At 52.9% G+C, this 26,612-nt stretch overlaps 1 protein-coding gene across 1 annotated transcript; it reads left to right on the top strand.

Moving 5' to 3' along the window:
• The first annotated feature begins 1,185 nt into the window (after positions 1-1,185).
• Positions 1,186-4,284, top strand: MAFA (MAF bZIP transcription factor A). Its single transcript, XM_063327654.1, has one exon. It carries the CDS (start codon positions 2,065-2,067, stop codon positions 2,929-2,931), a length of 867 nt encoding a protein of 288 aa, XP_063183724.1. The 5' UTR covers positions 1,186-2,064; the 3' UTR covers positions 2,932-4,284.
• The last annotated feature ends 22,328 nt before the right edge of the window (positions 4,285-26,612 follow it).

The following is a 26,612-nucleotide window of genomic DNA, read 5'->3' as shown; positions in this document are numbered from 1 at the left end:
GCGACATCCAGGCCAGGGTCTCATCCCGCACTGGGCTCAGCACCCCATTGCCACCCCATGGTCGCAGTCCTTGTGTCCTCGAGCTGGTGACGCTCCTCGTGACGCTCCTCGCCATGTGTCAAGCGCAAAATGTCACCTCCCGCGACACGAAGCCGGAGGTGGCAGCGAAAACTGGTCCAGCCTCACCAGCGCACATGCAGGCGGATGCTCCCTGACCACCAACGGCTTGTGGGAACACCCCGAAAAATTCCCCAAAATCTGAAAAATATATATTTTTATTTTTTTTTTTCCTGCAAGGATGAGCCCAGCTGCTCCCACCTGGAACAACGGAAGTGGGGAAGGGGCTGCACCCCGACACTGGGCCTGGTGCCCACAGGGACACGGGATGCAGCAAGGCGGCGCGCAACCTGATTTTGGGCTTGATAATGCCGAATTTGGGGTCTTTCCCATCTCTTTGTGAGGAAATTGTAATTTCTTTACTATATTTTCCCCCCAGCTCCTCGCTCAGCCCGGTGTGGGCTGGTCGGTGGGTGCTGCGGGGGTGAAGCCGGGGGTTGACAGGGGGGGATCCCAGGGGGATGCAGGGGGGATGCCTGGAGGGGAAGAAGGGAGGATGCCTGGGTGATGTAGGGAGGATGCAGGAGGGATGCAGGGGGGATGCCCAGGGGATGCCTGTGAGGGTAAGGGAGGGATGCAGGGGGGGAAGAGGGATGCCCGGGGTGGGGAAGGGAGGATGCCCAGAGCATGCAGGGGGATGCAGTAGGGGTGCCCGGGGTGGATGAAGGGGGGATGCGCCAGAGGATGTAGGGGTGATGCCTGGGGGGGATAAAGAGGTGATCCTGGGGGATGTCCGGGGGGATGCCTGGGGGGGGAAGGGGGGAATGCCGGGGGGATGCAGGAGGGATGCCCGGGGGATGCAGGGGGGATGCCCGGGGCACGCAGGGGGGATGCCCGGGGCACGGTCCCCCCTCCGCTCCTCCGATCTCCGAGCCCGGCGGAGATAGACAACCACCCCGGGGGGGGGGGGGGGGCGTTACCATGGGGATATGCAAATCGAGACGGGCCAGCGCCTCGCCGATAGGTGGGCGAGCGGCTGGTCCCGCCCCCGGGAGGCGGGGCCGGGCCGCGTTCCCCCCTATATAAGGCGCTCGGGCTCCATTCAGCTCTTCGGCGGCGGCGGCAGCGCCGGGCGCGGGCAGGGAACGGGCAGGGGGTGCCGCCCCCGCCCCCGGGGCGCCGTGTCCGGGAGGAGGAGGGCAGGGGAAGGCTCGCAGCCCGGGGAGGTGGGGCCGGGGCAGGTGCCAGGGGAAGGCAGGAAGGGGCGGGCAGGGCGCTGCCTGTTCCTCGCCATTGGGAAGCGGCCGCAGGCAGTGGCGGAGACTCGCCCGGTCGTGCTGGAGAGAGTCCGGTCCCGCACCCACGGGGCTCCGCTTCCCGGTGCGGGGAGAGCTGCCAGCCCGGAGGAGGGTGCCGGAGTCCGGCTGCAACTCGGAGTCGAGCCCCCGAGGAAGGGTCCTGGAACCCGGCTGCAGCCCGGAGCCGAGTCCCGGAGAAGGGTCCCGGAACCCCGAAGGAAGCTCCTGCAGCGAAACCCCTCAACCCCGCTTCGCAGAGCGGTGCGGAGCCCCGGAGCAAAGCCCCGACGGAGGGATCTGCCTGCAACCCGGAGCAGAGTCCCGTCGGAGAATCCCGGAGCCCGGCTGATCCCGACAGCGGAGCCGGGCTGAACCTCGCAGCAAAGTCCCGTCGGAGAGTCCCGGAGCCCGGCTGAACCCCGCATCCCGAGGCAGAGCCCCCTCCGAAGGTCCCGGAGCTCGGCTGCATCCCGGAGGAGAGCACCGTCGGAGGCTCCCGGAGCTCGGGCTGAACCCCACAGCGAAGCCCCGTCGGAGGCTCCCGGAGCCCGGCCGCCCCCGGGAGCGGAGCCCCGTCGGGGCAGCCGATCGCCCCGCAGCCGGAGTCCCGGAGCCCGGCGGTAGGAGGCTCCCGAAGCCTTCGGGACCCCTAAGCCTCTTTGAACGGCGGTGCCCGGGGGATCAACCCCCGGTCCCTCCATGGACTGAGATGGCCTCGGAGCTGGCCATGAGCGCGGAGCTGCCCACCAGCCCCCTCGCCATCGAATACGTCAACGATTTCGACCTGATGAAGTTCGAAGTGAAGAAGGAACCGGCGGAGGCGGAGCGGCTGTGCCACCGTCTACCCGCCGGCTCCCTCTCCTCCACCCCGCTCAGCACGCCCTGCTCCTCCGTGCCTTCCTCGCCCAGTTTCTGCGCTCCCAGTCCCGGTGGGCAACCGGTTCCGGGTCCCCCGACTACCACCGCCGCCTCCCTGGGCTCCAAACCGCAGCTGGAGGAGCTGTACTGGATGTCGGGTTACCAGCATCACCTCAACCCCGAAGCTCTCAACCTGACGCCGGAGGACGCGGTGGAGGCGTTGATCGGTGCCCCTCACCATCATCATCATCACCATCAAGGTTACGAGCCTTTCCGGCCTCAGCCTTTCGGTGGCGAGGAGCTACCGCCGGCCGCCCATCACCATCCCGGTCATCACCACCATCATCACCACCACCTGCGCTTGGAGGACCGCTTCTCCGACGATCAGTTGGTGAGTATGTCGGTGCGGGAGCTCAACCGGCAGCTGCGGGGCTTCAGCAAGGAGGAGGTGATCCGCCTCAAGCAGAAGAGGAGGACCTTGAAGAACCGGGGCTACGCTCAATCCTGCCGTTACAAGCGGGTCCAGCAAAGGCACATCTTGGAGAACGAGAAATGTCAACTCCAGAGCCAGGTGGAGCAACTCAAGCAGGAGGTGACCCGCTTGGCCAAGGAAAGGGATCTGTACAAAGAAAAATATGAGAAATTAGCCGGCCGGGGTTTCCCGAGGGAGCCCTCCCCAGCCGCCGCCCCCAAACCCGCCGCCGACTTCTTCATGTGAGCCGCAAACCCCCCGGGGGTGGGGGGGTTATGTGTGTGTGTGTAGGGGGGTCCCCTTTTTTTCCCCCCCCTCCTCTTCCTCACCCCTTCCCACGTGGGGAGAGAGAACCCTCTGCTTGTACAAAAAAGAAAAATAATATTATTATTATTTTTTCCCCCTGAAATTTTGGGGAGGGGGAAGTCGAACCCCCCACACCCCATTGCGGGGTGGGGGGGGGGGGAACGGCAGACCTGGAGCCAGCCTGCATGCGGGACGTGTACGGCGCGCCTCCCCACCCCCCCCGGGAGCATCAGCGCCATCCAGGTGGCTTCTCCCCCCTCCCTCAACGTCCACCCACCCCACCCCCCCCATCCTGCGTGTTTCACCCCCCTTCTCCCCCCCAATTTGATTTTTATTTTCATTTTCAAGGGGTCGCCACGGATCGGCCGGGGGGATCCCCGGCAGCGCTGAGCCCTGCCCGGCCCCGCCGCGCCCCCCCCTTCCCCCCGGCCGGCAAACCTGAGCCACATTTAACTTATTTACCCTTGTAAATATGTAGAAATTAGTTAGTTTTTTGCCTTTTTTTTTTTTTTTTCCTTGAGCCTATATTTTGCTTGGTGATTTACGAAAAAAAAAAAACCAAACCTAAAATCCTTTAGAAAAGAAAAAAAAAAATACACGAGTCTTAAAAGTTTGTATGTAATAGCATGCAAATAATATCCGAGTTAATTTAACGATGTTGGGAAGAAGCCGAATGCACTATATACAGGAATCAATTGGGTTACATAATACTGTTTTATAGAGATTTAAAATTATCTATGCTCTTAAAAAAATAGTGGGGGGGGGTGGTGTGTGGGACGGGGGGAGAGGTAACAATTTTAGGGTGACCTGAAAGGCAATATAGTAATATATGGACTGCAAACGGTTGGCTGCTATCTCACTATGCACCAGATTTATTTATTAACCCTCGGGAAACGGAATATTATTTTAACCTCGATGTTGGAAGAAGGAAAGAAAATGCACATTATTTCTTGCGCAAAAAAAAAAAAAAAAAAGAAAATAATAATAACTCGTGCAATTGCGCTTGGAGCGAAAGCGGGGCCGATCCTGCGCGGAGGAGCGGGCTGGGTTGTTTGTTTCTTTTTTAACAAGTTGCTTATTTAAAAAAGAAAAACTATTTAAAAAAAAAAAAATAATTAATCTTGGGGGGAAAACACAAGGGTCTTGCGGACAAAGCGAGCTTGGGAGCCTGGTGCATTTTAGGTACTGATCGTGCGAAGCGTTTTTAACGACCTGTTGTTTCGATTTGTGACGGTTTTAACGATGTTGCATCAAGATAAAAAAAACAAAAAAACAAAAAAAACTTATATTCAACTAGAGCCTGGGTCGGGTTTTCTCTCAACCGGGGGGGCCCCCTCAGCATCGCCTTTTCATTTGGGGTTCGCTGCTGCTTCCCTTCCAGTCCCGATACTGGTGTAAAACCTTCTCCGAGCTCCCGCCGGGCGAGGGGTCGCGGCGTGGGGACAAATCCAGCGTTGACCATCACTTGTGAGCCAGGGACCACCATCGCCTCTGCCCCGCTGAACTCTGGCTTTTCACTTCTCCTGCCTGTTTTTTTTTTATTATTATTTTTTTATTTTCTAGCCGGGTACTGAGGTTTTTTTTCCCCCTCCGGTCAGAGGGTTCCAAGGTGTCCCGGAGACCTTCGTCCCCTCGGCCGCTGAAAAGTCACCTTCGCCCCAGCCCGGATCCGGTTTTGTCCCGGCTTGTCCGACACCATCCCGATGAGCTTGATTTTTAAACGGTAATAAATGATTTTTCTTTTAACTTTTCCCTTTTGAGTTTTTTAATTACGGGAGAGAAAAAAAAAAAAAGAAAAAAAAAAAACCAAAACAACCCAAATGCACACTGTCCCTAAATGAAAGTTTTAGGGGTGGTATTTTTACAAATGTTTTGGATTGTTTGTTTTATTTTATATTTTTTTTGTTTTTTCCTGGGACTGTTTGCAGAGACATGTGTCCCGGGTAGCTCTGCTCCGAGCGCGGCCGTCCTGCTTGCAGCTTTCCCCTATTTTTATTATATATATATTTTTTTCCCTATTTATATATAAATTTTCCCTATTTTTATAGATATATAATTTTTCCCTATTAATATATCTATTATTTTCCCCTTTATATATACATATTATTTTTTCCGAAATTTTATATATATTTTCCCTATTTATATATATTATTTTCCCCTATTTATATTATTTTCCCCTTTTTTCTGTATATATTATTTTTCCCCTATTTCTTCTATATTTTTTTTGTTTGCCTCCTATATTTTTGCCCAGGCTCAGCCGCAGCCGGAAGCTGTCCCGGCGCGCTGGCTTGCGGCGGGTTTCCTCCTGCCGCCCTCCATAAATCACGGCCGTGCTGTCCCCAGGCTTTGCGGGGTGTGTGTCACCCCAGGACCCTCTGGCTCTGCCTGCCCTGCACCCCCCAGACCTCCTCCTCCTCCTCTTTTCTTCCGGCTTTTTGATATTTAATTCTCTTCCAGAGGGTTTTTGAGCAGCCTGAGCTCTGCTTGGTATCTAACTAATTTTTTTGAGCTGAAAAAGCTTTGCAAACCTGGCTCGAAATAAAAATAACCCATCCTGCTGCCCGTCCGGCAGGACGTTGCCTCCTCTCCCTGTTTCTTTTTATTTTGGGGTGAATCTCAGCTCCCTGCTGGGTTATTCCCCAACTTTTTTTTTTTTTTTTACTTCCCAACATCCCCCCCACTTCTTGGAACATTTTTTTTTGGGGGGGGAGGTGGGGGCGGAGAGCGCTTCCAGCTGCCTGTGCTGTGACTAAATAAGGAGGTTTTGGGGAGGAGAAGAGGAGGTTTGGGGCCAGCACCTTCCCCAAACCATCCCGGGGACCACAGTTCCCCTCAACTCTTCCCTCCCCCCTGGATCTCACCGTGGCCCAGGTTCCCTGTGGGCATGTCCCAGGTGTCCCCGGGGGGCTGGTGCCCCTTTTTCCGGCCGCAGTGGGGCTGGCTGGAGGAGCAGAGCTGGCTTTGGGGCTGTGGGGTGTTTTGTGGGGGGGAGCGCTGCCCCATGGGGTCTCACCCTGGGGTCCGGCGTGATGCTTTGCGATGCCGTGGGGCAGCTGCCATCGCCTCCTGCCCTGGGACGCCCTTCCCCGCCGCCTCGGGGGAGCGAAGGCAGTGCTTTGGGGCTGAGGACACCTGATTTTCCCCCCTCACCTTGGTGCCCAGCACCGCTTGGCCCCTCCATCCGCCTTTTCTTCGATTTATATTTATTTTCTTTCATTGTGCACCAAGTTGGGGAAGATACGACCTGGGTCTCACCACGTCGCCACCCCGGGAGCAGATTATTTTGGTGATGGTGGTGTTACTCCCCCTCCTTTCCTTTCATCCCCAATCCTCCAGGAGCAGCTTTGGGCAAGGGAGCAGGGGTGTCACCCCCCACAACTCTTTGCACCACTGTGATTTTTTTTTTTTTTGTTATTTTTATTTATTTACTTATTTTTCCCCAAGCAGGGAAAGAGCTGGAGCGGGGCACGGGGTGTTATTGCCGCCCATTAATGGTGGTCCTCCACGGGGCACCTGGCCCTACAGCAGCTCCCTGGGAAGATTTGGGAGGGGGGTCAGGGGTGGAATCTCACCCTTCTGCTTTGCTTATCCCCTGGGGGTGACTCTCCTGGGTCCGGCCGCGCTCCTGTTGGGTGAAGAAATAATAAAAACTGAAGCGCTTTATGCCTGGATGGGGCTGGTTTATGACTTGTCTCCTTGGTGGGGTGGGCTGAACGCTCCCCCCCGCCGCCTTCCCCACACCATGGGCTGGAAGCGGGGGGCAGCTGGGTGCTCCCTGGTGGGGTTTGCAGCATCTTTTTGGGGTGGCTGCGGTATGTTGAGCTCTGCTGTGGGACCCGGGGTTGGCGCAGCATGGCGGGGCTGCGTGTGCGTGCTTGAAGCGTGTTGGGACACATTTTGGGAGGGGGGAATGTGTGTTGCGGGACGGGGTGGCACCTTGGCATGTGTCGCCGGGGCTGTGGACATCACGGCGTACCACGTATGCGTGCCGCAGGAGGGTGCGTGGCTTTTTGGGTCGCTCTGATTTCTTTTTTTAAAGCTTTTTTCCCCCTTTCCCCTGATCTCCGAGGAGGCTGCAGCCTCTTTTCCCAAGAGGTTGCCGCTCTTTGGGGGCTGCGTTGGGGATGCGGGACCTCAGGACACCGCACGCTCCCTCCTGTGAGGATCCGCATCCCCTGCACCCATCCTGGGTGTCTCCTGCACCCCAGCTCTGCGGCTTTGGGGGGTGAAAGCAGCAACCCCATGGTCTCACCCCAACCCCATAGGGGTGGCTGACTCTTGGGGTGGGGGTGTGGGGACATACCCCTCCCTACCACCCTCCTGCAGAGCTTTTTAAATCCATTTTCAAGCTTTACTTGCACCTTGACGCACGCTTGAAGGCACCTCTGAGCTGGGAAAGAGCCAAATCTCCTCCGGTTGTCCCCGCTGATGGGTTTTATATCCCTTTCCTGAATATGCGGAGGGATGATTTTTGGGGGACACGCGGTCCCCAAAGCAGCAGCATCCTGAGGAACCTCACCAAAGCAACGCGCTGGGTGCCCAGCACCGGTTACGAGCCCCAGCAAAGCCACCCACCCACCGGTGCCCTGCGCTCCGTGTCGTCCCTGAGCAGCGATTAGCCGGATGGGTGCGGATAACCGAGCTTCTGCAAAGGGTCAGAAAACCGCAACGGCCCGATCGATGCGGCATCGCCGAAGTGCCCCTTGTTCCTTCCTCCTTAATTATTGATGCTAATACCCGACCGCTTTCCCACCGCAGCCTGTTCCGCACAAATCCCGACATCTCGGTAAGACGCGAATTCCAGCCCTGGGATGTTAAAGCACGGTTCGGAAAGCGGGGTTGGGCTGCTGGGCCCCCACAAATTTCTGGGGCTGCGTGCAGCAGTTAAAGCACAAATAAATTAAATCCACAGCAAAATACAGCCCCCAACAAAACGAAAGCCTTGGCGGTTCGCAGGGCCGGCTCCGAGAGGCCACCCTGGGGGCTGACCCGCTGCGAGCCGTGCCCGGGCTCCATTTGGAGTGGATATTTTTTGGCTTGAGATGATCTTTATATTCTGGCTCGGCCAAAGTTTGCCTTTTGCATGTTCTCTCCCTCTGGTGCTCCGGGCTCGGCTGCCGCCTTGATGCTTTTGCAGTCCCGGGAGCCGAACGCTGCCACGCTCACCATATATAAATACAAATACGTATAAAAATACATATATATAAAAAAAAATACATATATATAAACAAACCCATATATATCGATATATCACCTTGGCAAAAACCAAGCTCATTTGCTTCTGCCAGGTCACAGGCTCACTTGCTTTGGCACTTCTGTGACTCATCCCTACGGCTGAGATTTATTCCTAGCGAAACCCAGAGCCCTCTGCCTTCCCACAGCCGGTGCATCCCTGTTCCACAGATATCACCCCTAACCTCGGCGGGAGCTGAGACCCTTCCCGACAGCCGGCACATGGGAAAACCCCCATACGTACTGGGAATGGGATCCCAGCTGAGTTTTGATCCCAAATTCCTTGCTTTCCTGTGGGACTGCATCGCCCAGGGATGATGGTACTGCGGAAGGTGGGATGCAGGATGTGGGATGCAGGAGGCGGGGTGTGGGATGCAAGGACACAGGATACTGCATGAGGGATGCAGGTAGTGGGATGCAAGATACAGAGATACAAGACATTGGATGTGGGATGCAGGTAGTGGGATGCAGGTAGTGGGATGCAGGGTATGGGTGTGGGATGCAGGAATTGGGATGCAGGAGGTGCGGTGCAGGAGGAGGAATGCAGGATGCATGGATACAAGACATTGGCGGTGGGATGCAGGTAGTGGGATACAGGATATGGGTGTGGGATGCAGGAGGTGGGGTGCAGGATGCAGGGATACAGGGCATGGGATGTGGGATGCAGGTAGTGGGATGCAGGGGGTGGGATATAGGATACAGGATGTGGGATGTAAGGATATAGAATGCTGTCTGTGGGATGCAGGTAGTGGGATACAGACTATGGGTGTGGGATGCAGGTAGTGGGGTGCAGGAGTTGGGATACAGGATGCAGGAGGTGGGATGTAGGATGCAAGGATACAGGACATTGGATGTGGGATGCAGGTAGTAGGATGCAGGATATGGGTGCGGGACGCAGCAGGTGGGATATGGGATACAGGATGTACGATGGAGCAGGTAGGATTCAGGATATGGGCTGGAGGAGGTGGGATGTAGGATGCAAGAATACAGGGATGTGAAATGCAGGTAGTAGGATGCAGGCTATGGGTATGGGACGCAGGAGGTGAGATGCAGGAGGTGGGATATAGGATGCAGAAGGTTGGATGCAGGATATGGGAGATAGGGTGCAGGAGCTGAGATGCAGAATGCAAGGATACAGAACATTGGATGTGGGGTGCAGGTAGTGGCATGCGGGATAAGGCATGTGGGATGCAGGATACAGGTTATGGCAGGCGGGATAAGGGATGTGACAAATCGGATATGGGAATTGGGATGCAGGATATGGGATATGAGATATGGGATACGGAATATGGGATGCTCCCTCGCAGCAGGTCCCTGTGGCTGTGTGAGCAGTGCCACGGCACCGTGTGTTGGCTGTCACTGCTGCTGTGCCAGGAGGAAGGGAATGCGCTGGCTCATGCATAAGGATCAAGAAGGAGCCCGGCACTTCCCAGTCCACCCTTCCCGGACCGGACAAGCTCCATCAAAGATGCAACGCCAACCATTACCAGCAATACCAACTCACTCCAGGCATGTTTGTTAACTATTTATTGGGTGCTATAGCTCATCCCTACCCTGTGCAGGTGCGTGCACTGATACCCACGTGTGCAGGTGGTGGGATGCAAGAGGTGGGCTGTGGGATGCAGAATGTACTGCCACCAATGTCCATAGGAAAACCAGCTGCGGGAAACATGCAATGACAGTGTCAGTCCTCAGGTCTGCTGCTGATCAGGTCTCATCAGCTGTAGCCCTTTGCTGTCCCAGCTGCCCGTGCAGGGCAGCTCTCCTTGGGGTCATCGTCCCCAACGCCCAGGAGTCACCTCATCCCCCCACGCTGGCCCCACATCTCCTCATCCTGGCCTGCCAAGCTCCCCAATTAAGTCATCAGTTTAGTGCCTAATTACCCAACCCGGCTGAATCCAAAGGCTTCTTGTTTTTTGTTTTTTTTTTTTCCCCGCCCTTTCCTCCCTTTCCATGGATGAGAGCAGGGGGAACGGGAGGGGGGCAGGTAGAGCATCTTTCCCCCCCACCACAACACCAGGTTATTTATTCATGTAACAGGCCGAGGCTGGAGCGCAGCCCTGGCAGCTGTCTGCTCCCTGGGAGCGCGAGCTGTAATTTGCACAAGCAAAAATAAACTAATTGTTATTTTCAATTTACATAAAGGGAAGGGAAGAGAGGTGGGGGAGGCAGCTGGGAGGGCGAAGGGGAGCCTCGAGCCGCCAACCGCTCCTAGGTGATGTGTACCGTAGGACCAGCTCTTCCCCTGCTCCCGTGGGTCTCATCCTGCCTGCCTGGGGGATGATGCTGGTAACTGGAGGCATCAACAGCTATGGAAATGGAGAGGCTGGACCATCATCTTCCTCACCATGGGGATGGGGCTGCTGGCCCACTTCCAGCTGCGAGGCGCGAAGCCCATCTAGATACAGGCACAACCCAAAGGTAGAGGACCACTGTTTTCATCAGCTGGCTCAAAGGAAAGACCTGCTGGTGGCAGGGGCTGAGGTAGGTTTATTTGGGGTTTGCACTTTGGCCATGGTATGTGCAGATCAAAATGCTGGGCCTGATCAACCCTAGCCACAAGAGACAGAGCACGAACTCGAGCTGAGTGGACACCCCACATGTTCACCGTCCCTCTTACGTCTTAGGGCGGGTTCTTTGCTTTCTGAGGCCGCTTTTAGGGGTTCTTTCATGCCCAAACACTTTCCACTCCAGGAGTTTATTGCTCCCACTTCTGCTTAGTTTGCCGGTCTCTTGTTTGAACACCAGTAGGGAGTCTCTAGCCCTTCATCTTACTGCTCAACTGATAGGGTGGCTAGAGAGGTAATCTTGAAGGTCTCCCTACAAGAAGACCTTTGAGACCTTCAACCATTTTCTCAAGTGACAGCTGCAGAAGGGCACCTGATGGGGACATGTTTGCTGAATCTGGGCTTGTCATGGAGGTGAGAGTGACACCTCACCTCAGCAGGGGGGGCTGTGAGCGCTCCCTTCTCATCAACTTGGGGCAGCCCAAGTTCTCCTTGGGCCAAAGAGGAAGAAGAGGACCATACCCATGGCCTCATGCATTGTGGGGAGTGGAGACTGGAGATGCTGGCACTCACTGTCTCCAGCAGCATCCCCACCACACGGCACGGGAGACCCTTGCCATACCAGCACATCCCAGGAGCCTTTGTCATAACACTTCAAACGAGACGTCGCAGGCGTTTAATTTAGATTTACGCCGACAGGTTCTGTCCGTTAATTAAATATCAATTGATTGTTCGGAGAACACTTCCTTGGGTTTATCGCGTTTCTCAGAGACAAATCAAATTGCCATGTCATTAACTTGCAGCTATACAATCCATACATAATTACTGTCTTATTAATACCTTCGAGTTACGAGGAAGTTTTAGGCAATTAATATTTGTGGGATAGTTTGTATCAAGTTAATTCCGTCAGGGTTATGTTAATAATGCGGACATCTAATAAGCTGGATAATTAACGTCTTTCTCGTTAGCATCTTTGCAGATGCCAGTTAAATGTCACACCAGCCTTTGTGGCCGGGCTGCATTTAATTAAGCATGTTATTACAGAGGGACTCATGTCTGTTACATGTGAATAGAGCCAGGTCAGAGCCGCATGTGGCTTCTGCCCTGTCTGGGCTGTGGATGCAAAATGGGTTTGGGGATAGTTTGGAAATGGGCTTTAAGGACTGTTCACAAGCCAGGATGCAGGAAGGGGCATTTTTTTTGCCTTTCAGAAGGGTCAGGATTCTGCCTTGATCAGCGTCGGTCCATAATTGCTCGATTCAGAGCAGGGCTTGGGTTTAAGAGTTGGTCTTCCAAAAATGTGGCCAAAGCCGTGGGCTCCCTGACATGGATGTGGGCACAGTGGAGTGGGCAAGGGACCAGCCAGCACCTGTGACCACATTTCCACAGCAAGCCCAGCTTTGGCTGCAAGTCCAGAAATGATCTCCATGATAATTCAGGCAAATCTTAGTCTCAGTTTAGCCGAAAGGTGGGCGTTTTGATTGGGTTTCTTCCTGGGCTGGCAGAAGGTTTGCTGGTGTGTCCCAGCCCTGGGATCACCTCACCCCACATTGTTTTCCTGAGGCTTTCACGCTGCTTCATCCCTTGAGCTGGTGCCATGGTGAAAATCAGCAGGGGAACACGGCTGTGTGTCCCCATGGCAGGGACTGGTGGGACGTCTCCATCTCCTGGCATGGATGCTGTCAGGATGCCCACAAGACAGGGATGTGCATCAGCCGTGCAAGAGGTCTTGGCTGTAAGATCTTCACCGGGAGATGTCCACGACCTGGTTGAGCCTGGATCGCTCTGCCCACAGCCTTCCCCTCCCCCGATGCTCATGAATAAAAGATTGACCCTATCTACCTGGCCTGTTTGTCTTTGTGAAATATTCATCAGCTGCTGATTAAGTTTTAAGGAAGGGACGTGTTGCCCAGGTGGGTTGCTGCACTCCAGCTGCCCAGAGGCAGCGGGTTTGGGGTGGGAAGTCATGGGGTTGGGGTTTGCCCCCTCTGATTTCTCCAGGAGAGGGATGGAGAGAGTTTTGCTCCTTCCCTGATTACTTCTGGGTTCCCTACAAGAAATCCTTGTGGGGTGGTGGAAGGGGGAGGACCAGCCTGGGCTCAGCTCCTGTTTGGGGAGGTGACTCACTGCACAGAGAAGCTCAGCATCTCCAGAGCACACCAGAAAGAGATGAATTCAGGAGAGGAGATTCAAGCCTTGCCACCATGACCACATAGGACAAAAAGGCCTTGGATGACCCAAATGAGTTCCTCCATCCCTGGCAAGCATGGTAGCTGCAAGAGGTACTGTCTCCTTTCAACAGCAAAACCTTCCTGGGACAGCATTGCCATTAGGAAAAAGAAGGAATAAACCAAAATTAAAATAATTTTCCTTTGTGGTTATCCATAGTCCCTAAAAAAAGGGCTCTGCTGCTTATTTCTTCCCTCCCCTCTCCTTGTCTCATTGCAAGGGCAGACAGGAGACACTCATTTTTAACTGTGATTAGAAGCTCAGCTAATTCTCTCGCCATTGCTGGGGGTAGGCTCTTCATGTGCCCTGTTCTGGCAGAGGGTGGGGAAGGAGAGGAGGGAAGGATGATCCACCCCCTGGGGGCCATGCTCAAAGTCCCATTGCAGGCAAAGTTGCCCCATGCAGTCTCCCTGGCCAGAGGTTCCTGCCCATGAATATTTCAGGAGCCAGTGTGGGCGTCCTGAGGGTCTCCTGGGATGGCGCATTAGTGCTGGATGAGGAAGCACCGGACAGACAGCGGAGAAGGAATGAATAAAACCACAATGAAACCCAAGCAAAAGTCTGCCAAAGCCACAAGGTTGGCCATGAAATATTGATGGGGCCGTGCTGCGCTGGAAGGGAGGTGTGGAGGTCCTGGTGAGCCTGCGGTACCCCAGGCCTGGCTCCTTTCTTGCCCATCACAAATGCACAGCTGGCAAAGTTTGGGCGGTGGTTAAAGATGTATGAGCCTACTTTTTCAGCAACCAGACCCATCCGGCATCTCGTCTCCTTTGTGCTCCTCTCCTGTGCTCTGTAAAAGCTGGGTGGTGGAACTGAGGGGGGACACATCGTGGCCCCAGTGTGAGTGATGCTGTGTGGATTGGGCCCCGTGGGAAACACCAGGTGTGATTCTGGTGGTGGGGTAGTTGGATAGGAAAGGTGGGCCATGGAATAGAGGTGATTGGGTGGGAAGGATGAGCAATGGAAGGGAGGTGGTTGACCAGGAGGGATGGGCAATGGGCTAGAGGTGGTTGCTGTGGGAGGAATGGGTAACAGGGTAGAGGTTGTTGACTGGAGGATTGGGCAGGAGGGTGGAGGTGGTTGACCAGGAGGGATGGGCAACAGGCTGGGGATGGTTCTCGTGGGAGAGATGGGCAGTGGGATGGAGGTGGTTGGGTGGGAGGAATGGGCAATGGAATGGAGGTGTTTGACCTGGAGGGAGGTTGTTGATCAGGAGGGACAGGCAATGGGATGAAGGTGGTTAAGTTGGAGGGATGGGCAACGGTCTGGAGGTGGTTGTGATGGGAGGGATTGAAGCTGTTGTGGGAGGAACAGGCAATGTGACAGAGGTGGTTAAGTTGCAGGGATGGGCAATAGGAGGCAGGTTGAGTGTGGGAGGAGTGGGCAATGGGATAGAAGTGGCTGGATGGAAGGGATGTAGCCTGTCCCCAGATGGGGACTGCGTTTCCCTTTTTGGGGTATCCTGTTTGGCCCCTCCATGCCCTATCTGTCTCAGCAGCTGAGAAGCAGGGCTGCTGCCTATGGGGTCTGCACCAGGCATCCTTCCCAAGTCCACCACCATGTCCAGCAAAGAAATCAGCCTCATGCCCAGGGACCATCTTCTTCCTTCGCTGCTGCCCCATCTCTTCCTGACCACCCCAAAGATGAAGTTCCCAAGCTGGTGTTGAATCAACTCTTCCTAGAAATAACACCCCATCAAGAGCTGTATTTTCTTACACAAATGATTACCTTTTGCCTCCGTGCAAGCTCATTAGCATTCCTAAATGCAACCGCACAAATCGATGCGGTGCTGGGCCAACGCACGGCAGTCGATTCCTGTTTGCTGGGGGACTTTACTTCCCTGTCTAATCAGGCAGGGCCCAGCTGACGGCAACGTCTTTCTCCCAGATTTTTGCTCTGGTATTGGTCAGCTGCTGATTAATTTCCAATGGCTTAGTTCATCAGAGAAGGAGGCTCTCTGGTTTAATTAGGAATGGGTAATATGAGTGCATATTATCGTGCAGCTGTCCAGTGGTGGGTTATTGCGGAAGCGTGCTTGGAGTTTCAGCTTTTCTTAAAATAAAATTAAAAAAACCCCTTAGAATAAAAGGTCTCCGGTCTCCATACTTGCAAGGACAGCGTCCAGCATGGGAGCTGATGTAAGCGGCTTCGTTGCCACCTGCTTGAGCCTGCAGGCAGCCTGCCCCAGCCCTCTCCACAGGCAGCTTGTTGGGCTGCTGGTCCCAAGATGGTGAGTGCCACCAGATATTAGAGGATGGAGTGACGCTTTGCCATGGAGACCTTATGGGACGGGAGGGAGACATCTGCACTGTACATCCCAGTGCCAGCCTTGCCCCACGTCGTATTGTCCCCCCAGGAGCTACGTGGTACGTGGGTCCGTGTACATGCGCTCATTCCCAGTGGCTTTGCTGGCTCCGTGTCTCCTTGTGAGGAGCTGCCGAGTCAGCAGCCTGCACATCTGCAGCGCGAGATCCGCCGGAGGACGATATTAATCAGTGTTTTTCTCCCGGACTTTGGCAGCCTCCCTGTGCTTGCAGCTGTGCCTGCGCCTTGGGAAATAAGCTCCGGTGGCTCCCCCCTTGCCTGCTGGGGGCCGCACACTGTCCCCAGGTGCTTTTAGGGCCATGGGGACAGATGTGTCCCCCTCTGGCAGGAGAGCTGGAAGGAGGGGAGATGCTGCTAATGCCCCAGTGATGCGGGGGTGCAGCTTAGTTCTTATCCCTTCTCAGACATGTTGGTGCTTCTTGGAGCATCTTTGGACATTATCTCTACCAAGGAGACCATACACTCTTACTTGGTGCTGGATCAAGCAGCATTGCCAGCTTCCCAAACCCTAACCACGATGCTTGGAGGAGGGGAATAAGGTGTTATGGGGCATGGAAGACTCATCAGGATGGGGGTACCCATGCTGCTGGCTGTAGCCACCTCCAAGTGCAAGGTCCCAAGTGGCACATGCCACTGGTCTGTGCTCTTGGGCAGTCACACCGTAATCATTCCAATGTGGCTGGATGAGGCCACATGGATAATTAAGATAATGCACTGTACTAAGGCAACGCTTCCCCACCAAGGCAGTGCTGAGGTCTTTATGAGCACTAATGAATTTAGACTCAGTGCGAACGGGTAGGAGGGGTGGAGAAGAATCTTCTCCCAACAGGAACCTCTAACCCCATTCTTGGAGAATAACCTTCCCCAGTGCCTCAGTTTCCCTGGGCTGCAAATGGGAGGGTGGGGGGGCATTATCGTGTTGTCCAAGGGACTTTTGGGACAGGGATTGCCATGTGCACGTGCTTTTAACCCTGTTTTCCATCACCTGGATTTCCAGGCTCCTTTCCTTTCCCATGCCTTCATCCCATGTGGTTAGGGGGAGGCAGTACTGCCGGGGAAGATGGGGGAAATGGGATGTGGGAGCTGGGAACTGTCACCCCACAGGCATGGGGACACTTCAGTGGCAACCGGTGAGGACAGGGTGGGTTCACTCAACCCTCGATGTCCCTATGCATTTTGTTTTCATGCTGTGCTCCCTTCCCCATGGGCATTGTCTCTCAGTGGGGGTTGGAAGCAGGAGGGGTGCAAGGGAGGGGGTGGCTCGGTGCAGGCTGCCACTCGCTCAAGATCACTTTGTGTTGTGGTGTAATCAGCACTCACTTATTCTCTTTGATTATTTTTTTTTTTTTTTTGCTCCTTTTTGTTGTTGCTATTTTTCATGTTTCCACCGTGTCGGCAGTTTTCTCCCCCCATCCCTCCCCGGCTCTCCCTTCCCCTGTGATACACCAGAAACTTGAGACCAGGAATCATATGGGTTGCAAAGGACTATTAGTGGGTCACCGGTTTCCTGCTGTGGCATCTTCCAGCCACCACTTCTAAGCTGTTAACCCTACCCAAGCTGCAAGAGCAACTGTCCTTGCTCCCATACAGATCCCCATGCAAAAATCCCCAGCAAACCTGAAATTCCCCAGCAGAAGGGCTAGAAGAGACCGGTCTGGGGCTTTGAGCTGGAGAAAATGGCTTTGCATGATCAGACTGGGGATGCTGGATGCTTTGCTGGGAGGTGGCCAGGGGATTCATTGCCTTTTTAGGGATCTGGGGTAATGTGGCTGCAGTAGCTGTGGGGAAAACAGGGATGGTATGGGATGCTGGAGGATGCTAAGGTAAGTTTGTGGGCAGCACAGCATTATGGGGACAGACTATTTAGCAGGGCCTGTTGCAAAAGGACAAGGGGTAATTTTTTTAAACTAAAAGGGGGGAGATTCAGATGATTTAAGGAAGAAATTTTTTGTATTGAGGGTGGTGAAACATTGGTCCATGTTGCCCAGAGAGGTGATAGATACCCTGTCCCTGGAAACATTCCTTGAAATGTTCAAGGCCAGGTTGGACAGGGCTTTGAGCAACTTGGTCTAGTGGGAGGTGTCCCTGCCCATGGCAGGGGGTTGGAACTGGATGATCTTTAAGGTCCCTTCCAACTGAAACCTTTCTATGATTCTGTCATTCTATGATTCTATGATTCAAGGCCAGGTTGGACGAGGCTCTGAGCAACCTGATCTGGTGGGAGGTGTCCCTGCCCATTGCAGGGAGGCTGGACTAAATGGACTTCAAAGGTCCCTTCCAACGCAAACCATTCTATGACTCTATGGGAGAAGCCAGAGCACCGGACAACGAGGTATTCTGGGACTTTGGCTAGGGTTTTAAGCACTGAGGTACTCTGGGATACTGGAGGCATTGGGACTTTAATGGCAACAGGGTGGGATTGTCCTGTGGAGGCGTGGTGATGGTGTGAGCAGTAGACCCTCCTGGAATGCTGGGGACAGACTCGTGGGCACCAACACATTGCGGGCTATTGGAGCAGGGTTTGGGATGGAATCTCTTCAGGGATAGGGATGGAGGTATGAGCAGCTGAGCAGCACCGTGGGCAGGGAGGGCTAGGAGGATTAGACCCATTGGCCCATGATTATAGAGGGACAGTGGTGGGATTTGGGGCACCATGTCAATCTGGGACAAAGGGTGGGCTAGTAGGAGTGTTGTCATTACCAAATATTGGAGATCAAGGGCTAGGAAAGAGATCTACATTATTTTCCAGCTGGATCAAGTGAAAATGGACTATAGTATATTAGAAAAAAAGCAAGGGAAAGAAAATAGAGTCTTGTTTCCTTGATGGCTAGTCCTAGAAAAGGATCATATTTGACCTTTTCAGTGCAGGGCAGAGGCTGAAGGACTCTTCCATGCCAGACTCTGCATGAAGTGGCTGAACCATGCCCGATGCATGCTCAGAGGCGGCCTGGGCAGCAGTGGGAGGTTCTCCTTCTCCCAGCTGCACCTTGCCTGAGTACTGTTACGGAGAAAAAGGTGTTTCAGTGGCTTTGTGGTTGCTGGCTTCATCCATGTGCTGGCAGGGAAAGGAGAGGGTGATCCATTTGCTCCTCTTAGCTGACCATGAGATCTTGATTTCTGCATGGCAGCTTGGGTTTGCTTATTGGGGTTACTGTCTTCGCTCTCCTGCTCCTGTGCTTCCTTCAGAGACCATCTCACAGGGAGAGCCTGGACACCTCCAACATGTCCCTTAGTCCTTTTCAGGGTGGAGGAGACCATGCATCACGCTCAGGGCTGTCCCAGCTGCACAGAGCAGGTTTTTGGTAGAGCCCATGTGGGAGTACACTCTCTGGCTCCTGGATGTTGCTTTGGTCTTGCCTGATCTGGCTGGTCCATGGGTCAGCTGTGGAGGGGGTAAGAAATCGTGTCCAGCACAGAGAGAGCATCAGGATCCTACAGCATGCAAGTTCAGCTGTGGATGGACAACAGTGGGCTGGGTTCATGTAGTTACAATAATACCAACCTGGTGTGGGGCTGTTGGCCATCGCATCCACCACCCATAACCACCAAGTTGCTCTTGTCCTACAGTTTTAGCATCTCCTCCAGCCCGTGGAGGAAAGAACTTGCTTTAGAGATGTGCCACCACCCACCAAAGCAAGGGGCTGCTAAGGAGAAATAGCACCACAAGGATATGAAGGTGGCTTTGTAAATGCAGAAAAAAAAATCATCATGGGTAAAGATAGGCTAACTATTCTTCGTTTCCAGTATTTGGTGTGCTTCTCTCCCTACTTGTTTGTCACCTGAGGCTATCAGGAGGACTCAATCTCAACCTTTTTGATCTTTTCCCAAAAATTCATCGGAGGATGCAGAAAAGTGGATCAGCTCCTAAGTGCTGCATCAAGAAAGTTGCAGTTTAAACAGATTTTTTTTCTTTTTTTTTCCCTTCTGATGGTAAGTGGGGTGAGTTAAATAGGTGTTGACTAAAACCAACATGGAGCTGTTAGCTGTGCGAACTGCTGCTCTGTGCTCCTTGACGTCATCTTTCCCTTTTGCATGGTCCCCGGTTAACCACCGGTACTTCTAGGAAATTAAAAAAAAAAATCCCCAAAAGTATAGAACAGGGCAGAATTACTGATGTGATAAGAAAATGGGGATAAAATGATATGAGATGAATCCTAAAGCCTCTTTAGCCACCACAGCTAAGATATCCAATTTTCAGGCTTCTTTAGCCCAGGTCATGAAGCAAGCGGTGGTGTGGGGACAGTTCTTATGACTGAATATTTGCTGATGGTTTTAAAAACAGCCGCTGTTTAAGCAGAAGATGCCTCTGCACCTCACGGTGACACATGCATTGTGTGGCTAAAGAGTCCCCGGTCGCCAGGGGTGTCAGTCAGGCATCTTCTAATGGTGCTAAATTCACTTTAAAAAAAAAAAAAAACATTACCCACAAAGAAGCAACCAAAACAAAACCTGGCCAGGATCCATAAAGCAAAGAGCTGAGCAAATTGGGGCAATTGTCAAGGGAGGTCAAATCTGTTGCCTGTCAAAGCTGGCAGTTTCCTCTAGAAAGGACTTGATGTAAATCATCTCCCCGTAACATGTGTGGTATCCAGGGGCAGCTCTGGTTTCCTAATGCGCATCGTTTCCATGGGGCGAGTTTTGCATACGCAGCCGAGGCTGATTTTACATCACACTGAGCATTTAGCACCGACTCGTGGCTGCTCCTCTCCTGCTGCCTTTTCCCTGTTGTGTTTTGATTTGATCACCCTGGGTTTGCAGTCAGGGTGAACCTTGCCGGCACCATGGGAGCAAGGGCTGGCAGCGCAGAAGATGGGTTCCACATCTTGCTCTGCACCGAAGTGCCAGAGCAAGAAGCGGCAGAGTGGTTAAAATAATCTCCACCTCAAAAAGGAGCCATGTAGCTCCCAAAATTACCTAAAACTTCCCCAAGAGGCTGGGCTTTTGGCTACATCTTTGCTGCTGAGCAAAACAGGGCCACAGACCTCTGGTCTTAATGGACCTGGCATGGCAGGGCTTGTGTCCAACCAGCCAAATTTAGCTGCAGCCTGGGGTGGCCTCATCCAATGTGGTACCCAGGAATAGTCCCTGACATGGTCTAATTTACTAGCCTTTGCATGTGTGGCTCTCCAAGCCTGCAAGAAGAGGTGGAAATACTCCAGCACGTCTCCGATAACTCTTCCCGTTATGGTGATGGGTATGAGGGAGCACAGGGAAGTCCTGGGCAGAGGAAGGGTGAGCGGGGGTTTAAAATAAACTTATCAGCCATGCCCGTGTTGCCTTCCAACCCCGTTTCCATTGCAGCTTGCATCTTGCTCCAGCTCCTGCACGAGCCCTGAATGGTGGCTTGGAGAGTGGCAAAGCCCAGAGGCACAGCAGGGAGGTCCAATGTGTGGGCCAAAGCATCTTCATCTCATGCCCCAAGGGCTCTTCTAATGCTGTGTCAGCAGGGACACAGCACCCTGGAGCAAGGACTCAGGTCTTGGAGCCTCTCGACTGGCGGGTTTCCAGGGCTGGTTTTTAGGGATGTGCTCACTGCAGTTTCATTCCTGCTGTGTCCATCGTGTCTTTTCCTCCATGAAATTTTCCCAGAGAAGCTGTGGCTGCCCCAACCCTGGAGGTGTTCACAGCCAGATTGGACGGGGCTTGGAGCAACCTGGTCTAGTGGAAGGTGTCCCTGCCCATGGCAGGGCGGGTTGGAACAAGATGATCTGTAAGGTCCCTTCCAACAAAAATAATTCTATGATTCTATGAAATAATTAACACTGCTTTTCGAGTTGCTTCCAAGCTCTCTTCTTTCCCACTTCTCAGCTTCCTGCATTCTTGCTTATATGAAATGCTGTCAGGGCTCTCAACAGCTGCTCTGAGCAAGGCATTTAGAAACAAAAGCGCTGAGTCTGTGTGCTCCATTAAAATCCACTGGAAGCTGCTTATGGCACCAGGGACGCATCTTAATACCGGTGATGTCAGGAAGCCAGTGGAAGAGGCGGTGTCTCCTATGGAGAGTGAGCAAGACTTGAAAACAATCCGTCTGTATCAGTCTTCGCAGAAGGCTTCAGAGCTTCCGTCTCGCTGCTGGCGATGCATGCGTGGAGGCTGACTTTGCAGCGGCAAACAAGCCACACAGAAATGAAACGAGGAGCCCACAGATCCCAAATTTCTCACTCTTCCAAGCTGAGTTTGCTTTCCTGGCAGGAGGATTTAGGGTGGAGATGCTGGAGGTGGATTTGCGGGAGGTCCAGTTGCAGGAAACTGCTGCTTGGTGCTGTGGTCGGAGAGTTATGTGAGATGGCAGGGGTGAAGGACACATCCCGTTCTTCCTCCTTTGTGTGTGCAATCATGCCCATGAGACTGCGTGCTACCTCTCATTTGTTTTTGCCTGTTTGGTGTGCAAGACTTGCTGTTCCCGGGCAGTTTGGCAGAGGCTGAGCCGTATGCACCTGCTACTGTGAGCTACAGTGAGCCAGTGATGGAGATAAAAAAAAAATTGACTGTGCCATCAGTGGAATAAGAAGAAACGTGCTTGAGGTGAAGAAAATCAAGAGCAATTAAGCCTCAACCTAAATTTCCTTCTTTCCTTCCCACTTGCAGAGCTGAAGGAGACCTAGGCTTGCAAGGTGGCTGCGTCACACTTGGACAATGCTGCCTGGTTGGCTGTCAGGTACTGCAGGTTTCATTCAATGAAGCAAGAGCATCTCCCCTTGGGCCAGGCAGCCTGGGTCACTCTATCGTCACCAGAGAGAGTAACCGGAGGTTCATTCAACCTAAAGTAAATATGTATGTTTGTTTGGATGAATGCGCTATAAAAATGCCGGCTTTTCTCTCTGGACCACGAATCAAGCCATGGGTATGCAGCTCAGATGGACACATGTACAACAGAGACATCTAAGTTCAGGAGAGATGCTAGTGTTTTTTGTTGAGCCCTGGTTGTCTGTCCTATCCAGCTTTGGTGGACATAACATGGTCTCTGCAGCCCATGTTTCAACGACCTGCAGACACTGTATCTCAGAATCTCAGAGCTGAGGGCCAAGCACAGTTTTGCAGGGCAGGAAAATTATTCCTTGCTCAGCTCAGCTTGTTCATTGCTCTAAACCAGCTCTTTGGCTCTCCAGTCCTTTGAGCACCTGAGTGTGCTGCCTGTTGAATTAACCAAACTGCCATTCATATCACTCCTCCTCTGGGTGAATGTGGGCCTTGAGATGTTCCAATGCTACAATAATAAGGTCCGTGAATACCTAAGAAAGGGCGGTGGACAATCACTGCTGTAGGTGTGGTGGGCCAACTGTGACTTCAAAGTTGTCCTGTGTAGCCTTATGGTCCTTAGAGGGCTCCAAAGTTTTGGTACTTCACCAAGATTAGTGGTGTGGGGTCTGTTTGCGGTTAAACTGCCCTGTGATGGCTGCTGTGGGTAGAGTGATGCTATGGAAATGCTGTGACCTCCAGAAGTAGGTTTGCAGGTCCATCAGCCACATGTCATCCTTTAGAGCTTGGGACTGTTTCCTAGAAGATGTCACCAGGGTAGTTAATGCCCTTGAGATCTGAGCTGGAGAAGATCGGGGCTGTGTGAGGTTAAATGGCAGGGGAAACATGGGCATCCCCCAGGGTGAGAGAAAGAGAAAGAGAAGATCTTGGTATTGGAAGGGAAAAGAGCAGCATGATCCCTTTGCTGATGAAATAAAGGAGTGAAGTCTTTGAAAGCCCTTTGCAGGCCGTTTCCTCCGTGCCCATTTTGGGAGCTCATACAAAAGCATGACGGTGGGAGCAGCATCCAGGGCTGAGGCGACCACACTGACTGCCTCTCCATCGTAATTATTTCATAAAGCAAAGCGAACTGCCAGGCATTTGAAATGCTCCAGTACAGTGGCTAAGGAGCTGTGAAGCATTAACACCGATGAGAGCTTTGTCTTGATTAATTCTTTATTATTTTCTTTCAGGCCAGCAGTGGGTTTGTAGCGACAGTCAAGCTGGAGCTGGGGTCATTCGAGTGCCAAGGAGTCTGATGTGCTGGACAGTCCCTGTAGACCTTGTGATGTTCACGTGGAGGAAACATCTCCAGCAGTTAGGGCATCGTTTGTTTTCTTTTCCTTTCTCAGCCTCTCTGCTGAGATTGCTGACAGGGGATGGTGTTCATGACCTGCCCCAGAATGTCATGAGAGCATGTTGGTGATAGTGGGGTTTCATGCTCCAGCTAAATTGCGATGATAGTGTGTAAAAGCAGCCATCTCGCATCCCTTCTGTCCCAGCTATGTGGTCCTGCCCTGTCCCTTGGACCAGCACTGACCATGCTCTGAGCCTGTGGAGAACTGCTCCAGGGATGCTCCCCAACACGGAGTTCATCACTTTTGTTGTAAGATGTTTTTCTGCTGGTTTAACTCTTTCAGGTGGGCTGGATGAGCTCTGGAACCAAGCCATGCAAGTGGGTTTGGGCAGAGGGATTGCCCCTTTGAGTGGCAGCTGGTTATTTGACTGGCTCCTCTCCATTGCAAAGCTGCCTTCAGGAACTGGGATACTCTTGGCTTCTCCTCTGCCATCAGTTCCCATGAGGCCATTGAAACACCTTCCCAGGGCACTTGCAGCTGGATGAATCATGTTCTTAGGTGGAGAAGTCAACAAGAAATATTCTGCCTGTGCCCTGGGGCCATGCTACCATCTTGTGTCAATCCTTGGGACCTGCCCAGAGCCTGTCTCTGGGGTGATTTGCACTGAGAATCGAACTTCTGAACTTTCTGGATGGTGGAAGGGGTCTTCCCAACTCTTTTCCCAGAATGCCTGGGTTTGATTTTGGCAGTGGTCAGGTTTTTTTTTGGGAACGCAGAGACATGTTCTAGCCCTGAGGGCAGCAAAGCATGGCTGGACCAATGGTGCTGACTCTAAACTGGCATCTTGGATACACAGGAGAGCGCAAGAAGGATGCTTCAGACATGAAGCCACCTTAGTTCCTACCTCTCTAGGCATGCAGCGGGCTTATGGGATGCCTGTTACGATGAGGCCCCATCCCTGCAGGTGTTCAAGGACAGGCTGGATGGGGCTTTAAGCAACCTGGTCTAGTGGGAGGTGTCCCTGCCAATGGCTGAGGAGTTGGAAGTAGATGATCTTTAAGATCCATTCCAACCTAAACCATTCTACGTTTCTATATCCCAGCATCTTTTTCCTGCTTCCAGCCTGTCCTTAAAACCTCTTTTTCACCAGTTCTTTTCACATTACGATTTGTTTATTTTTCTCTCTGTGTTGCTCTGTATTTCTGACCTCTTGCCTCTGACCTGTTGTCCAACTAACGAGCATATAATTATCTCCTTCCCCTCACTTATGTCAAGGTTGAATGCTGACCAGGGAGGGTTTCTCAGAAGCAGTGGGCCTGAGACTTCTCTGGGGATGCTCTTGGTGTAGCAAAGGCCAGAGGTCAGCTCACTGGAGATGGCCTGAGGGACTGCTTTAGGGGAACGTGAATTAGACTTTTGGATTAAGTCTCTTACAAGATGTAGGTAAAAAAAGTCTGTTACTCTGGATTCAAGGGATGGTAGCGAGGATAACGACTAGGCACATGAGAAGGGATGATGGTTGTTATCCAAGAGCTCCAGCTCTTCTCAGAGGAGGCCATGCTGCTCCAAAGGGGTGAAAAAAGTCCTCTGTGTCTTTCTGGCTGAAAAAACCCTTGGAATTTTTCCCCCAGGGCCATTTTAACCCTGAGCAGTTCTCTGATGAGGCTCACCACAAGTGCTTGCAGAGGGCTGGAGGGGACACAGCGTGAACGGATTGACGGGATGGATTTCTTTCCATCAGGGACAGAAAGAAAGCAGCAGCTTTGGGTTAAAGAACTGTCTGGACTTGAAGAGTCCATGCTCTTACCCTGGATTGCCTTGACGCTCTTTGCTGTTCACCCAGCCACTTGGAGGGGTGGTGTTTCAGAGAGCTCATCTACATTTCTCAGCTGCCTCAGCTGATTTAAAAGATACCACCTCATTTTGATAACTTGCAGGTTGCATACACTCAGACGGAAGTCCCTGCAATGTTATTGTTGAAAAGATGGCACCTTATAATGAGGTTGTATTGGCCCTTTTAGCCCAGAATCCCACTTCCAGCACTGGCCAGTGGTAGAGCCTTAGGGATGGAGCAAGGGAAGGAGAAAGCAGTCCTGAGCTGAGCTCCCTTTGCACCCAGCTATTCATGGTATCTCAAACTGCAGAATAAAACCCAATGAACTGGAGTGGCTGCCTGTCAGTCATCCACGGTTATGTAGGGCTGAGAGGGAATTTGGACCTGGGCTGAGAAGGTGAGCAAGTCAAAACTGTGGGGCAAAACCATAAGCATTAGCTCCAGCATAGCCAGAGCTGGTTTCTCAACTGAGCACAGCAAAAAGGGATTCAGGACCTTGCTTGTCCCCACAAGGGACTCCAAGAATGATGATGGTTTTGAATCGGGCTGTATCCTCAGAAACTGCTGTGTCCACGCAGGCTTGAGGAGCATTTAGTGCAGCAACTGCTGGTGGCAACAGGTAGCACAAAGGAAATTGCAAGTAACTCCATGGGACATTATGAAACAAGTTGAGCTTGGGGAAATTTCTCAGTCCCCTTCCTCACTCAAAGGCTGGATTTTGCCTTCTCCATCACTCAAGAAAAAGGAGACCTGACTGCTGCTGTCTTGGAATGGGACTTGGAGCCAGAGCCTGATCTTTGAATGCAAGCTCAGCTTTGAGGGGGAGAAGCTGAGAGCTGAAAAATGCTAAACACCCATTAGATCATCTGCTTCATCCCCAGGAGGGCTGGCAGGATTGTCCCCCCGAGGTGGCTGGGATGGAAATGCCTGCTGTTGCAGGGTTTTCATGGTGGTCCTCTGGGAACAGCAGCAGAGCCCAGCACGTCTCCCTGCCAATGTGTGAAACTCTGAAATTTCTAGCTTTTGCTTCTAGTTAGAGCAGCCTAAGCATCCCCCTTCTCCAGGGGGATCTCTGCCCTCCAGGTACAGGAGACCCTTCTTCCATCTGGCTACCCATCTGTCTGTCTACGGAGGTCCCTGCAGCATCAGTGCCTACATGCGAGGGACATTGCTGAGCCTTTGGGTCCTGCCAGCCCCCAGGGTAAGACAAGAGGCAGCAACAGCAGCCAAGTGATTGGGTAGGATGCAAAGAAAGAGAAACGGTGTCCAAGGAGGATTGTCCTCCCTTAGTAGTTCCCCCGCTGAAACACATCAGGCAATTTTGTCCCTCCACGCCTGTGAGTCTGCATCCCCCTGAGGCTGGCACCACCTTTCCCAAGCTGTGTATGAGCTGAAAGTCAGCACCGTCCCTCTCCCTGTGGGACAACAGAGACATTTATGTATTTGCTTCCAAATGGA

The sequence above is a fragment of the Chroicocephalus ridibundus genome, chromosome 2 (genome assembly GCF_963924245.1).
Source record: "Chroicocephalus ridibundus chromosome 2, bChrRid1.1, whole genome shotgun sequence".
Taxonomy (NCBI): domain Eukaryota; kingdom Metazoa; phylum Chordata; class Aves; order Charadriiformes; family Laridae; genus Chroicocephalus; species Chroicocephalus ridibundus.
The sequence above is the reverse complement of the archived record's forward strand: the minus strand, read 5'-3'. Positions and strand labels throughout refer to the sequence as shown.